Here is a 14,835-nt window from a genome sequence, read left to right on the forward strand (position 1 = left end):
CAAATCCTTGTCTGAGAAAGATAGCTGTTTATCTGTGCAAAAAGGCAATGCGTATGTGGAAGAAATTGCTGAGTATCTGTCTGGTATCTCAGAAGTGAATCTGGCATTCGATAGGGCTCAGGGAAATGTTTCTCTAGAGCAAATTAAAGTTGGTGATCAGGTTAAAGCCCTGACTGAGGAAGGAAGGGGGACAGTCTTGGTGAGTGATGAATTGTTAGCTAGTAAAGTTTGTGAAAGTAAGCCTGAAAAAGGTAGGAATGATTTGTTTAAAGCAGCTCAGTGTAGCTTGCAAACATGACACCATCACATTAGACCTGAATAAAGACTGGGAGTGGCTGGGTCACTATAAAAATAACTTTCCCTCTGTTGATACTCACACCTTGTCAACTGTTGGGAATAGGCCACATCCTAATTCAATTGGCCTCGTTAGCATTGACTCCCCAACTCAGCCAGGCAACTCCCATCTTTTCATACGCTGTGTATGTATACCTGCCTTTGTATTTTCCACTCTATGCATCTGATGAAGTGGGTTTTAGCCCACAAAAGCTTATGCCCAAATGAATTTATTAGTCTCTAAGGTGCCACAAGGAGTCCTCATTGTTTTTGCTGATACAGACTAACATGGCTACCACTCTGAAATCAGTGTAGTGAGGCACTCTTCGTGGAAAGCAAGAGTTTATCTGTTGAAGGAAAAACTGTTTCCAATTGTTTGTCTGTTGCAAATAGCAGTGTGCCTAATGAAGGAGAATGTACCTTCAGCCTTTTGTCTGTGGAGCAGACAGAAAGTGCTTTTCAGTTTATGCTACTTAAGAATTTATCCGTTGACCCAGAGTTGGTTCTGGGTACTACTAAGGCCCAAGAAGGGAATGTTCCTAAGTTTGTGTCTGCTGGGGAGAATGATATTGTGACCACACATGACTCCAGAGGCTTCTCCTGGAATGTTTCTCCTGGCCCCATGAGGCAGACTCTGGCATGGGTGACCTCATCCCTGCTCTGCTCCAGAACGCCTCTCCCAATATTATTCTTGGAAGGCCACCCCCGGCCAGTTGGCTGGCCCATCCCCCAGCTTCCAAGGACTCGCCCAGCCCAGGACAGCAGGGCTGGCCCCTGCACTCTGCTCAGCTGCCAAGGCCAAGCTTTGGCAGCTTTGAGTCCTGTGCTCAGCCCAGACACAGGCACCAGGACCTGGCTCTCAGATCGGCAAAGGAGCTCCACAAAGTGACTGCAGGACTTAGCCTGTCTGGGGTCCAGGCTGGGCACCCAGGGCTTAGCTGACACTCTTGATATTGTGGCTACAAACTTTCAACGCCAATGCACGCCCCCTCCCTCACTCTGTCCAGTGGGTGTGCTGTGTCCCTTGCCCTGCCACTGTGTGTGCCTGTCCCCCATCTCCTTGGCATCATCCTGTCCCTCCATGTGTCCAGGCCTCCCCCAGCACCATGTATCCTTACTCCCACGTGTATCTGGAGTGGCCCTGTGCCATTGCAGGGTTCACCTCCCTGGCCATCTGTCGCCCTGTGGGACTGCTGCTGGCTGAGCCCAGATCCTACCTGCTCCCTCATGCTGCCCTCTCCTCTGAGGACCAGCCATGCTCCCAAGCTGCCCTCTGCCACCCTGCACTTCCTCCCCCTGGCAGTCAGTGCATGGGGCAAAGCCTGCTGGTACCTGGCTTAGGTGTTACTGCGGGAGGGCTGCAAGCCTAGAGCCCCTTGGAGGGGGGGCCTTTATCCCTGTCTCCAGCCAGGTGGGAGGGAAGAGCATGTGCTTTGAGTCCCTGTCAGGTGATGCCCAGCTCTGAGCACTGGGTCCCTGCCCCCACACGGGATGCCAAGGGACATGCACCTAGGGTGGGAGGTGCACAAATCTAAGCAAAGGTGTGTAGTGGGAAGGCACAAGGGTGTGTGCTGCCCCCAGAGGAGAGAGGGTCCTGCGCTCCCAGCAGGGCTGTGGGGCCAGAGTCCTGCTGCTGCTTGCTGTGGCCAGTGAGAGCTCCAGAGAGCAATGGGCCCAGTTCAGGCAGTTTGCAGGGTTCCCATGGAGGAAAGGGCATCGTGGGGGGAGTCCCAGCTCAGCCAGCCAGGCCCAAGGGTCCCCTCACAGGGCCTCTGAGTGTCAGTGAAGTGGAGGAAGTAGCCCGAAGCCAAGGCCCAGCTAGCAATCCAGCCCTTTCAGCGTTTAATGTGATTACAGAGCAGTGCAGAGAGCGTGGGGGCGCAGCAGGTTGCCCCGGCCCCGCTCTGTGTTGTACCGACAGAGATAAAAAGTCTGACCAGCAGAACTAACCAAGGAAGGAGGGATGAAGCCCAAGCCCATTGCAACCAGTGCCACCAGCTGGAACCAGCTCCCCGGCTGCAGGGGAGCAGCTAGGGTGGTGACCATCAGCCATTGAGGAGTGCGGGGCTGGGGTGAGGGCTATTCAGCACTATGCCCTGAATGGGGGCAGGGTCTGGGGTCTCATGGCCTTGTTGGACTCCAATGCAGAGCACAGCTGGCAGGACACCCTGGCGTGGATCCCGAGAGCCTGCACAGAGGCATGCCCTGACCGGACCCCGTGAGGGTGGGTGCGGAGCAGAGCAGAGCAGGAAGGGGAAGCTGCAGCAGGTCAATCTGCCAGCTCCACGTTGAAGGAGGGTTTATTGGGAGCTGTGTGACGCTGCTCCCAGGCCCCACTCGCAGCCAGCAAGGCCAGTCCCTACAGCACCTGCTGCTGCTAGATGGCATCTCTGCACCCTGTAAATCCCAGGGTCCCTGTGGATGAAGCGGATGCCTCCAGGGAGCTGCCATTTCCCTGTCTCTTCCCAGCAGGGAGCCCTGCACCTGCTTGGTGCTGAGCAACTCCTGCTTCTGCCGTGAGGTCACCTCTGCACCCACGTAACTGTACCAGAACGGGACACCTTCAGCTGGTGCAAAAGTGTGTGCCAGGACTCGGATTTGTTAGCCACTAGGCAAACGTGTCCAAAGCACACACCTGTGGGAGGCTCCTTGCCACAGCACTGGCTTCTGCGGTGGCCATGCAGAGACCCCACCCATCCCAATGAATACCAGCCCGTGCCATCTGCTGCCCGAGGAAGGCCTGTTTCCCTCACTGGAATAGCTCTTCCTATCACAAATCACACCAGCAGGGAGGCTGGGGAAGTCCCCCCGCTCTCAATACATCTCATCCCAGTTATCTGAGCAAGGAATGGGGGGGAGAGGCATGTCCATATGTAAACAGCCACAGACGGCATGAGAGCACCGTTGTGCAATGACAGAGGACGACCCTGGAGAGGGTCATGCCCCAGCTGAGGAAGGGAAGCAGGGAGTGGGCACAGGCATGACAGGGCTTGGCGGTCTGCGATGGGGTCTGCCACCAGAAAGAGGAGCAGAGCAGGAGATGGGTGATGGTCTCGGGGGAGGACTAGCCAGACAGCCCAGGCCTGGGGTCACGGCTCCCCGCTGTGCTTGATCAGGTAGCCGCTGAAGGTGACGTAGGTGTCGTACTCGTCACTGAAGACTGCGTTCTCCCGCTCGCCCTTGAAGAGACGCACCCAGACCTCGTCCTGCTCCTGCAGCTCCAGCATGACGCTCTGGCTCTGCATGATGCTCCGGTCACTCTGCTGGGCATAGAGGATCACCACCTCGACCCCGTTCTTCACCATGTGCAGGTAGGTCTCCTTCTGGTTCCAGGTGTGCACGTTGAGTGCAAAGTAGTAGATGCCAGGCACATAGCAGTAGAACTTGCCCGTGAACATGTTGAAGTGGCCATAGAGGTTGACAAACTCGGTGTCGAAGAGCAGCGTCTGGTAGTAGTCATTGCTATGCAGAGGTTTCTTGCGGCCCACGGAGAACGCAGCGTAATGACTTTTGCATGGCTCCCCCGTGGCCCCGATGCTTCCCTTCTGGCCCTTGGGCCCCATGTGGCCCCTGCTGCCTGCCGATCCAGCTTTGCCAAACTTTCCCTGCAGGCCTCGCTCGCCCCTGTCTCCTTTCTCACCTGGGCAAGGCAAGACGGATGTTGTTTGCACTGGAGAGGCCAGCACCATCCTTGCCCACTCAGAACAGCCAGCCAGGGCTGGATGAAGCACACAGCTGTAGTGCCAGCCCCAGGGCGTGAGTCGGGCACAGCAAAATGGGTTCCCAAGCAGAGCCGAGTGCCTGCTCATCCTCACTGCAGCACCCCAAATGTTATAGCTCTCTCCCCGGAGGCCACTCACCTCCCAGGGCTTAGCTTGGGCTGCGTTCCCACCCACAAGCCTCAGTGCTCTCCCTCTGCGCCCTGCCAGCCCCACTCTGCAGGGACTCCGGCTTTCCCAGCCACCAACCTTCCCTAGCTCTCCCCCAGGCATTCCTGCAGCTCCATGCATGGGCTACCAGCTCTGGCTGCTCTGCAGGCCCAGCACGTCCCTGCAGCATTCCCAGGGTGCCCAAAGGTTGTAAGGCCTGGTACCTGTGCTCAGATTCTGGACTGATTCCCCCATGTACCCTCCAGGCTGTAGGGCAGTGCCAGTGCCACAGTCCCCTTCTCTTCTACCCAAGGCAGCCCTGGGGCTGAGGCTGAGTCCAGTTCTGCCCATTGATGATACTGAGAGGGCCCAGGCCTGAACAAAATGCTCCCTGAGCTGCTGCCATGTTTTCTATTACCCTGTGCTCCAAGGTCCGCTGCCCATGCCCAGACCCACGTCCTCTGCGACCCCGGTTCTCCCTGGTCGATGCCCATACCCCTCCCTCTGCTCTGTGCAGTGACTTGGATTGGGTGTTCTAGCCTCTGGCCCCTGGCTTCAGCACAAGGAGCGTTTCCAAATCTGACCCTAAAGAAACTGAACCATGAAGTTTGTCCAAGAGCAGCAGCGCCAGTGACCAGAGTGGTGCCCAGGGAGACAAGTGACGGGAGCAGCTGGAGCCCAGCCCCACACATGGGCCTGGGAAGACGCTCCAGGCGAAATGCTGCTCGGTGCCCTGGCAACATGGAGGCCAGGTGGCATTTCAGGCTTCAGGCCCTCCCGAAAAGCTGATTCCCACTGCCCAGCACTCGGGGGTGCCAGGGGCCCCCGGATGAGCTGAGAGCACCTGACACCCACTCTGCATCGCAGGGCAGCACTGGGGGCCTTGTGGATGAGGCTGTGAGCGGAGGTGGAGACACAGAGCTCCATTCTGCCCCAGCCTTTGGCCTCACACTGCCCTCCAGTCCAGACACTGCTGAGGAGAGCAGGATTCACCTGTCCCCGTGGATCCAGGATTCTGTCCCAGCCCCCTCTGCGCTGTCCAGCCAGTGAGGTGGCAAGGTCCTCTTACCTTTCAGGATGGTGATGTTGATGTGGGGCAGGGGCTGGTACATGGGGTAGACAGAGGAGTGAGTTGGGGGGTCGCAGCAGCGCACGCACTGGGAGCGGGGAGGCTGCTTGTCCGGGTTGCGATGATATTTCTCGTGGTCTCGTTCGGCCCTGGAAGGTATCAATCAAAGAGCAGCACTGAGACCTCAGGGTGGGAGCTGGGAAAGCAGCCTCAGCGACCACTGGGACGAGGGTGCTGCCTGGGATGCACTGAGGAGGTGAGGGGAGCCTGCTGCCCTAGGGACCTGCTGTGTGTTGGAGAAGCCGGCCACCCCAGTGACCTGACCAAGCCCACTCCACTGAGCAGTGGAGAGGTGAGCTGCTGCCCTCCCCATATGCGCCCCAGCTGGGGAGTACCCCACCACCCTTTCCCTGGCCCTCCCCCAGGAGCAGGCGTTTCCAAGCGACGTCTTCAACCTCCTCCCCTAGTGACTGCAGGCCTGGGGGATGCCTATTGCCCCACCTGGGGCAGGGCCTCTTTCAGCTCAGGCCCTGTGCTGGCTGTTCTGGGAGGCCAAAGAGCCCAGCTGAAGCCCCGCCCGCAGTGGCGCCCCTGCCCCTAACCTGGCAGCGTGGCGGTGGGATGGTGCCCGCGTTGCCTGTCCCTGCTCCTCCTCGGGGGGGCTGGGCTGGCTCAGCGTGGAGTCGGGCAGCAGCAGGCAGGCCAGCAGCAGGAAGCTCAGTGCCCAGGGCCCCTCCATCCTGCTGGGGGAAAGGCCAGTGGGGAGGTCAGGCCCCAGAACAGCGGTGGGTTTGTCGCAGAGATGGACGTGCAGTGCACCCCACGAGGCCCTGGGCTGGCTGTGGGGAGCGGCAGTCTGCAGAGCTGTGGGGAAGAGGCTGAGGGGGCTGCACTGCTTTGGCACCACCTTGGGTTGCCAATTCTGGTTGGACGTATTCCTGGAGACTTAATCCCATGACATTATCTTTAATTAAAGATTAATCTTTAATTCCTGGAGACTCCAGGCCAGTCCTGGAGGATTGGCAACCACAGCACCACCCCCACCCCTGCAGCACCAAGGAGCCACTGAGCAGTGGGTCACAAGGTCTGTGGCAGCCCCATCTTGGAGAGGCTGCAGGGCCCTTCCTGGACCCAGTTCCCCCCACCCTGCAGGCCTAAGGGATGCCCTAGGCTGGGCTGGGCAAGTGGCCAGGGCCTGCGAGGAGCAGTGCAGGTGTCACTGCTGGGCTCTTTGCTTGTCCTCCCTGCAGTGGGTTTGGGCTGGGCTAGAGCCCCGGAGGGGGGGGGGGTGGGGACGACAGCCTTCCTTCACCCCACCCTGTCACTGCACCAGGAGCAGTCAGCAGGCTCCACTGAGGCACAGCTCGGGGCATCCTGGCCTCTCCCTCCCCCTCCCCGTGAGAAAGCCGCTCCCAGGTGTGCATGGCCAAGGCCCAGCCCCAGCCCCAGAGCAAGGTGCAGGAGTGCATGGGGCCCTGGCTGGGCTGCAGGCATTGCTGCTGGTTGCAGTGGCTGGTTATGGGAACGCCACCAGGGCTGCACATGAGCCCGGCTCAGGAGGGGGCTGACAGCTGGTGCTGGATGGGGCACTAAGGGACTGGCAGCATGCCCGCTTGGAGGGAGAGGCACTGGGAAGCTTGCTACCTGGGGGCAATCCAGAGTCTAGGAGGGGAAGCAGCCTGGCAGTGAGCTAGCTGCACCAGGCAGGGGAGATGGTGGAAGCTCCATCACGTGGACCAGGCATTAAGGAGGCAGCACACCAGGCCATTGGGCAAGGGGTCCAGTAGGCCTCTTCCAGCTCTGGCTCCTCAGAACTTCTAGCAGGTCAGAGCCGGGCACCACATTCTGAGCTGCTGCCCACTGCATGGGGGGAGGAGGGAAGAGAGACCCTGCCAGCCCCACCCAGCAGCCCTAGCTCCTGTTTTGCCGATTATTTAAAATCCACATCATCCTTTCAGCAGCTCTAGGCTCTGTCTCCCCTTCCCCAGTGCTGGCCTGGGTCTCGGCAAGCCCAGGAATGACCACTGTGCCGGCCTTGCACAAAATGCTCCTGGCCACAGCAGGCCCTGAGCGGCTGCTCCAGCTGCATCCTTCCCTGCAGCCAGCCCTGCCCCACAGGTGCCAGAGGCCTGGCCACAAACCTTCCCTCCACCCTCAAACAGCCTCACCCCGCTCGCCCCCAGCCCCAACGGCGCTGGACTAGGAGGAATAGTGGCATCGGGCCCAGCACTCCAAGCCAAATGCGCTTGCTGACCTGGGTGGGCCTGGGCTAGGCAGGGGCTGCTCTGGCAGAGCCAGGCATGCGCCTCCCTGGGACAGCGCTGCTTGCCTGCAAGCCGAGGGCAAATCCGGGGCAGAGTGGGCAGATGCTGTGTCAGCTTATCCCCCGCCCCCACCCCGTGCCTTGGCATTCAGCGCTAGGCAAGGCGTTACCTGGGGTGGGAGAAGGTGGGGCTAACACTCGCGCCAGCTCCTGCAGTGCGTAGTCAAGCCTCCCTCGGGCTGCTGCCCATTGGCATCATGAGTGAGGACTGCGGAACCCCTGGCCACAGCACTCGAGCTTCGCCTGCTGACTGGAAAAATGATCAGCAGATAATGGCATCTCTGGGGATGAGGGTGAAGGTTTGTCGCCTGCAGAAGTAGCCAAACAGCTGGGCAGAGGTGCCGAGTCACTAGCCCTGGCTGTCCAGCAGAGCCAGGTGTCTGCAGAGTGCTCGGCAGGCTTCCCCCAGTGACAGCCTGGAACCTCTCTGGTATGGCCAGGATTTCCCTGTGTAATATGCGCCCGCCTGACTTCCCCAGGGACTCAGTAGCACCAGAGCCCGCCCCAGACACGGGTCCCACCAGCCGCCTGCTGAGCAGCTCCAAGGGCCCAGGAGAGGGCAGAGCTGGGGGGGGGGGGCATCTCTCATTGGGCACCTCCCCCCATGCCCCTCCCCTGGGTTGTGGCCATATGGGCAGCAGCACGATGGTGCCCTGGGGTTGGCTGGGCGCTCAGGAGCAGCCTCTCCCCAGCTCAGCCCCTTTTTTCTCCTCCCAGCCCCCCAGTACTGGGCTCAGAGAAGAGGTTTCTTGCTAGCACCTGCCTCTCTGCTGCCACCAAGCCCTGCAGAGGCACACGGGACTGCTTGTCCCCTTCCGGCCCCAGAGGACAGGCCCCCAGCAGGGAATCCCCTGCAAGGGAAGAAACCCCCCTCATGGGAAAGGGGAAAAGGGAGGGCCAATGGGGCTAGCAGGAGGGGAGTTCATTGGGAGAGTGTCTGGAGCAATGGGGGGGGGCAGAGCCTGGGGAGCATAAATGGATGGGGAGAGGGGCTCTCCCTCTCTGAGGGGTATGCCCCTCTGCCTGTTGAGGTGCACGTTCTGCAGAATGGCAGCCCTGTCCCCTAGCTGGGGGGCACATCATCCCTCCCCGCAGAGTGGGGTGGCCCCCTACGCAAGCAGTGCAGATCTCTGCACTCAGCCGAAGCTCTCCCCCCACTCTCTCCAATCTGTACCCAGTGTCGCACACACCTTGCAGCATGGGTGAGAAAGGGCACATTGCACAGTCAGTGCCCGGCAGGAAACAAAGCGCCTCTAGTGCCAGGGCACATGCAGACCACTCTCCCCACAGAGCACAAAAGGGGCAGTGGCAAAGGGGCCAGCTGCCACCCTGGGATCAGAAGCCGGTGGCCCAGCTGGCAGCCAGAACTCAGCAGGAGCCTGCCCAGTGCCTCTTTTCAGGAAGAGTTTTAAGGAAACAAAGCCTATTTTTCCAGAGACATTGAAGTCTTCTGGCAACCAGGAGCCCAGCTGGGAGCCAGCAGCCAAAGGAGAGGGCTCTTGGAGCGTGAGACCGTGTGCTCAGCGTGAGGCCAAGGATAATATTTGCATTTGCCCATGGCCCCACACTCCTCACCGGGCAGCCGCTCTCCCTCGCGCTGATCCCGCTCAGCCCCTTTTGAGTCACGGCAGAGTCCAGCCGACGCCAAGGAGAGGGGCGGAGCCCTCGGCATCTCCTGGCCTGCAGCAGCCCTGCTGGTACGCAGGGACCTCCAGGGCCCTCTGCAGTGGGTGACGTGGTGCACGGAGAGGGCCCTCTGCAGACATGCAGGTGCAGATGGAGTAGCAGGAGCCAATGCTTTTCAGGGGGCCGTGCGTGAGAAGCCAGACAGCTGTCATGGAGAGCACTGCTGCAGCTAGAGGCCTCGTGCCGACCCGGGGACCGCGGGGGAGGAGGTGGCGCGGGGCATTGCTAGCTAAAGCTGCTCCAATCCAGGGTGCTGCAGCACCTCCCCACCCAGGGCCTGATCCAGAGAGGTGCTGAGTGCCCACAGTGCCCCTTGGCCTGGTGCCACTGGAACCCAGGCTCTGCTGGGACAGGTTAAGGCACAGGCATGACAGGCCTGGGCACCTGAAGTCAAGGGGTTACAGCAGAATTTGCTTTTGCTTTTACAGCCAGGCTCGGAATAGGGACACTTGGGTGCACGGGACACATGGGCAGCGGGAGCACTCGGCCACATCAGGGCAGCTGCAAATTCCTCGGCTCTCTGGTTTGTGGAGGGAGTTCAAGGGAAGAATATTTGGTTTATGAGTCATATTAATTCAGCTGAGAGCAGCCCAGAGGGGAGGAGGACCAGAGGTGGGGAGGGGTGGGCTGGGGACGGAAACACCAGTCCATGTGTACTCTTGGCAAAGGGTTCCAGCCCCTCACTCATCCTCCCCCGGGGCGCCTGCCCCATGGGGGAGGCTGGGGGGTGTCCCCTGCCAGTGGCACAGCAGGGACACGGTGCCCTCTCCAGTGCCCTCAGCTGCTGAGCAAGGGCCGAGGGCACAGACTGAGAATCTGAGGGAAGCCCCATGATCTGAGCTCAGCCAGGCACCAATCCTCCTCGCCCTGCCTAGGAGCCTTACACACTGCAGACAGTGACCTGAGTGCACACACTCCGTGGGCAAAGCCTGTGCCTTCCCATCATCCTCGCAGGCTGCACAGGGAGCTTGGAGCTCATGTTCTCTTCCCTGCTCCCCAGCCTCTCCCCACCGTGACTGGCCATCACTCCCCCGCTGGCCTGCCCCTTCCTTCCCTTCTCTCAGGGATAGAGACACAGAGCAAATCAGCTGGAGAATTCCAGAGGAGACCCTGCCACCCCCCTGGGAAGCAGTGATGCCCTGACAGGCCTGGTTTCCTTAGCTCTATTCTGCCCTTTGACTGTGTGCTTGGGTGTGTGAGCATGTGCCAGTGCACTCGTGCATGCATGAGAGTTGTGTAAGTGTGCATGCACATGGATGAGTGTGTGAGGGTGCCTGAGTGCATGCAGAGATGCAGGAGCGGCTCTAGGCATTTTGCCGCCCCAAGCACAGCAGGCAGGCTGCCTTTGGCTGCTTGCCTGCAGAGGGTCCGCTGGTCCCGCGGCTTCGGCAGACCTTCCGCAGGCAAGCCGCCGAAGGGAGCCTGCCTGCTGCCCTAGTGTCGACCGGCAGAGCGCCCCCGGTGGCTTGCCGCCCCAAGCACGCGCTTGGCGTGCTGATGCCTGGAGCCACCCCTGCAGAGACGCACACACTGGGACTGTGGAAGTCTAGCTCTTTCTCTGCTGTATCATAAGCCAGGGAAAAGAGGCTTCCAGTTGTTAGGCGTTTCCCGCTGGAACCCAAAGCAGCCCCAGTCTTTGAGAAAATCCAGCTCCTGGGGTCTGCTCAGCTGGGCTGACAAACCTTAACCAGGAAATTCCCACTGAGACAAAGCAATTCGTTTCTCAGGCCATCCTGGGGCAGGAAAAGGAGGCAAGCACCTGCTCACACAGCTCACATGCTGTGCACAGAGCTGGCCGAGCTCACACTCGCCACCTCACACAGCTACACGCATGCACAGACAGACAGACACGCTTGCACTCTTACTACCCAGACTTTGTTTTTTCCTGTCCAGGCTGGAAGCTCTCCAGGAGAGGCCTGGGATATGTAAATTCACTTCCTGAGAAAGCCTCAAGCCTGTAAGGCAAAACAGCCTGAAATAAATCCTAGGTAGCATTAAGGACCGGGCTGAACTGAGCACAAATCCCAGCAGTGAGAGGAGGAGGGGCCCAGGCAAGGCCTGGTAGGCATGGGGAAGGGGAGCTGGAGATGGGCAGCTGGACTGTGTGCCCACCCCGCTTCCCCATCCTTGGGGTTTCCAGGGTGCAATGACATGATGCAGACACAGGCTTTCCCTGGCTTCTTGTGACAACGCCAGGAAACGAGCCCCTCTTACCCAGCAAACACTGCAATGGACATGGGACCAAGCAAGCACGTCACTCCCCTGCTCCCTACGGACATGCCAGGCTGTGCCAGGGCAGTGGCACATCACTGGAGCTGTTGGCACTGCCTGTCCCTAAGGGCCTTTGCCTCAGATGCCTGGTGTAAGGACCGAGTAGGCTGGGGCACCTTTGTTGTTGATGCCAGCCCTGCCCCGGGGAAGGGTGCAGCCGGGCAGCGCCAGCGACTGCTATGGGAGCACAGAGCTGCTCCGAGCCGTACTAGGGAACGCGGAGGTGTGTGCTCAGCGCTAGGGCCTCCGGCTCTGTCAGCCCAGATGGAGCGGCAGGGGACAGCAGGAGATCTGAACAAGCACTGTCATATCCCAGTCTAGGCTCCATGGCCCTGGAGCTCCCCGGGAAGTGCGGGCGTAGGCCCAAGCCGAGGGCTGCATGTGCTCCCTGCTGCTGGCGAGCTCATGTAGTGGGGGATCCGTGTGCCATGATCCCAGGGGAGCTCCAGCTGAAGCCCCGGGTGCGGCCTTTGCTTGGCCATTTGAACAGGGGCAGCCCCTGGCATTGGGCAAGCTGCTAACCCCGATGCCCCTGCACAAACACCCAGGGCCTTGCCAGCCCGCCCACCGCCCTCACACGTACTTGTGGCAGGTTTGACGCCTCGGTGGCTGGAGCCCAAGGTGCTGGCCGTGCTGGAACTGTTTCTCTCACCCTCTCTCGGTGCGTTTCGTCTCCCTACAGCATCTCCCTTGAGCTGCCACTTCCAACTCCTACTGGGGTGCAGGGAGGAGGGAAGTGGGGGGCCTGGCCCAAGGCAGCTCTGCTCCCTGCCCCTCTAGCACAGCCTCTGCTCCTCCTACGCCCGGGCGGAAACGCAGTCTCTCCAGCGTGAAGGAGGAGAGGGAAGAAAAGAGACAAACCCGGCAAAGCAGCCCTCCCCCTGCCAGATGTGAGCTGCAGCAGAGAGCAGGGCCTGTGTTAACCATGTGTGCGCCCAGCCCCTGCCAGGCCCAGCACTGCTGCCCGCTGTGCCCAGGACAATGATGGTAGGTTTAACGTGCCAGGACAGACCTCCAGATGTCTGAGGCTGGAGCCAAGGGGGAGAGACCCCAGCGGCAGTGGCTCAGCTCAGCAGAATGACAAGCCCAAATCCCCTGCAGTGCCACAAGGCTCTCGGCCAAGCCCCCAGGCATGTCTGAGATTGGAACGGTGCTGGGCAGCCCAGGGGTGGGGAGGCTATTTTCACAGGTACAGCCAGAGCCTGTGCAGCTGGACACAGAAATCCAGGGCCAGCTCCTGGGTGCTGCGCCAGAGCCCGTGTTGGACTGGCTGCAGCCTGCAGCCTGGCCTGGGGCTGCTGGAGGATGCTGAGGCTGCAGGGAGGCCTGCTGGGGCACAGCTGAGACAGCTGTGCTGGTGTGGGCAGGAGGGGAGGTTGCAGGCTGCTCATCCTACAGGGAGCACAGCCTGTGCCCTGGGGATGTGAGGAGAGGGCTGGGCTTTTCCAGGGCACTTGGCAGTAGGGTTCCCCAGTCCTCATGGATGCGTGGCATTTTAGGGAGCAGCCACCACAGCTCTCGGCTCCCTATGGGGAGCGAGTGTCAGGGCAGGGGGCCCAGGCTTTACTGATCTAACCCCAGAGCCATCCCAGCCTGATGGCTCCTCCCCCCTCCGGGGTTAGATCAGTAAAGCCTGGGCCCCCTGCCCTGACACTTGCTCCCCACCAGCTGGGACTCTGGGTTCTCCCCAGGAGAGGAAGGCTCCAGCCCCAGAAGCAGTGTTGGCCCATGTCCTCCAGTCCTTTCCAGCCCATCCCTGGGCCCAGGGCAGGCCCATCCCCTAGCGTCTGTTCTCTAGGGTTGGTTTAACGAGAGCAGCAGCTGCTTGGGCCCAAGCCCTGGCCTAGGAGCAGCGTCTGTTCCTCATTGTCTCTGTACCTGGTTGCACTCTTCGATCCTCCCTGGCCTCCAGCTGCTGGGCGAGTGCAGGGGGAGCAGCTGGGAATGCTAGCGCTGGGCTGTGCTCACACCCTTGCCTGGGTAATTCCTTAACCCCATGTGAATGCCAAGAAAAAGCAGCTGGGAGCAGGGGGAGGGGGAGGAGCCAGCAGACTGGGATTCTGTCCCACACGTGTGGTCTTGTCCTGTTGGTCCCATGTGCAAGCTGGAGTGCTGGCAGGGGCCTGCCTGGGAGCTGCCAGGGTCTGAGCAGCCAGCTGCATCCCAGGCACTCAGCAGGATCAGTGCTGCCCGGGGCAGGGGCTGCTCCGCTGCTGAGTGGGAGAAGGATCCCAGCTAGCCAGTGCAGAAGGCAAACCGGCTTCTCTTGCTTGCTCATCCCTGTGCTGGCAGAGCAGGCTGTGCAGGAGGGAATGAGCCCCCCTCAGAAAGCAGCAGGAATCCCAGCATGCCTCTGCTGGGGGGGCTGCAGGGCCAAGACCTCTCCCGTCTGCAAAAGCTTGAGAGCGAAATGTCTGCGGGGAGAAGTGTAGCCAGCACACTCCTACAAGAGGCTACCTGGCACACTAAAGCTCACCTCCCGCCCCATCTCTGCTCATACCAGCCCAGCAAGCTTGGCTTGTTCCTCTCCTTGCCCTCTGCCGAGCTAAGGGCCCTGGCTTGCTGGGCTTCATGGGATCAGAACATCACATGGGAGACTTGAGGCTCTGCCAAAGGAGAGGCTCCTCCAGGGCAGGATCCTGGACCCCCTTCCTTCCCAAATGGTTTTTGGGTTTCATTCCCACATGATTTGCCTTGTGCAGAAGAGAAGTGGGGCCTGGAGCCCATCCCTGGTAAGGGTGAGTTCCCTACCTGCCCCAGTCCCGCCCCTTTCCCCACTCACATCCCCAACGCTACCTCCCCCTCCCCGTGCTGGCATTTCACCATGTTTAAAGCTGTGTCTAACACAGTGCCCTGCACAGTCTGCCTTTTGTAGGTGGTGCCAGCCTGGCCTGCTACACCGGGCCCTCAACAGATTTTCTTAACCTTCCTCTGAAGCACTGGGTGCCAGCTGCTGCCAGAGACAGAACATAGGACTGGATGGGACCTTGGTGTGTTCTGGCCATTCCTGTGTTCCCGGCACTCTCTCCACATTCTTGGCTACCGAGTGAGAGCCCAGTGCGATGTGCAAGGTAGATGATGCTCAGGCACTGTGCCCCTGAGGCTGGGCTGGAGCAGGCTGACACAGCAGGGTGCTGAGTGGAACTGCCACCTCAGCACTGCTCACTCCTAGACTCCAATCAGTGTGACCACCTCTGAGGGCCAAGCAAGTGAGCGGATCCTGAGCCCATCACACCGCACGGCAGAGCCTGTGGGCTGAGAGCCCTGCAGTCCTCCTGGGACAG

General features: G+C 60.4%; 1 protein-coding gene across 9 annotated transcripts; it reads right to left on the minus strand.

The window, feature by feature from the left end:
- Positions 1-2,152: 2,152 nt before the first annotated feature.
- On the minus strand, positions 2,153-13,509 carry C1QTNF1 (C1q and TNF related 1). Of its 9 annotated transcripts, none has more exons than XM_050920050.1 (5): positions 12,204-12,383; positions 7,705-7,844; positions 5,874-6,014; positions 5,272-5,420; positions 2,153-3,973 (listed from the first exon to the last, which is right to left on the minus strand). In XM_050920050.1, exons 3-5 carry the CDS (start codon positions 6,008-6,010, stop codon positions 3,423-3,425), a joined length of 837 nt encoding a protein of 278 aa, XP_050776007.1. In that variant the 5' UTR covers positions 6,011-6,014; positions 7,705-7,844; positions 12,204-12,383; the 3' UTR covers positions 2,153-3,422. The 9 variants fall into 9 exon arrangements, with proteins under 9 accessions (XP_050776007.1, XP_050776005.1, XP_050776002.1 ...); XM_050920048.1 differs by having other exon boundaries at positions 5,874-6,011; positions 12,135-12,383; XM_050920045.1 differs by having other exon boundaries at positions 12,135-12,383.
- Between the last annotated feature and the right edge of the window lie 1,326 nt (positions 13,510-14,835).

Source organism: Gopherus flavomarginatus, chromosome 12 (genome assembly GCF_025201925.1).
Source record: "Gopherus flavomarginatus isolate rGopFla2 chromosome 12, rGopFla2.mat.asm, whole genome shotgun sequence".
Classification (NCBI taxonomy): domain Eukaryota; kingdom Metazoa; phylum Chordata; order Testudines; family Testudinidae; genus Gopherus; species Gopherus flavomarginatus.

Bases quoted from the DNA above. Each gene is read 5' to 3' on its own strand.
- C1QTNF1 (XM_050920053.1), bottom strand. From the start codon at position 6,010: ATGGAGGGGCCCTGGGCACTGAGCTTCCTGCTGCTGGCCTGCCTGCTG. The intron at 5,421-5,873 runs GTTAGGGGCAGG...GATACCTTCCAG, and splicing joins TCCCACCGCCACGCTGCCAG to GGCCGAACGAGACCACGAGA. The intron at 3,974-5,271 runs GTAAGAGGACCT...TGCCTTGCCCAG, and splicing joins CAACATCACCATCCTGAAAG to GTGAGAAAGGAGACAGGGGC.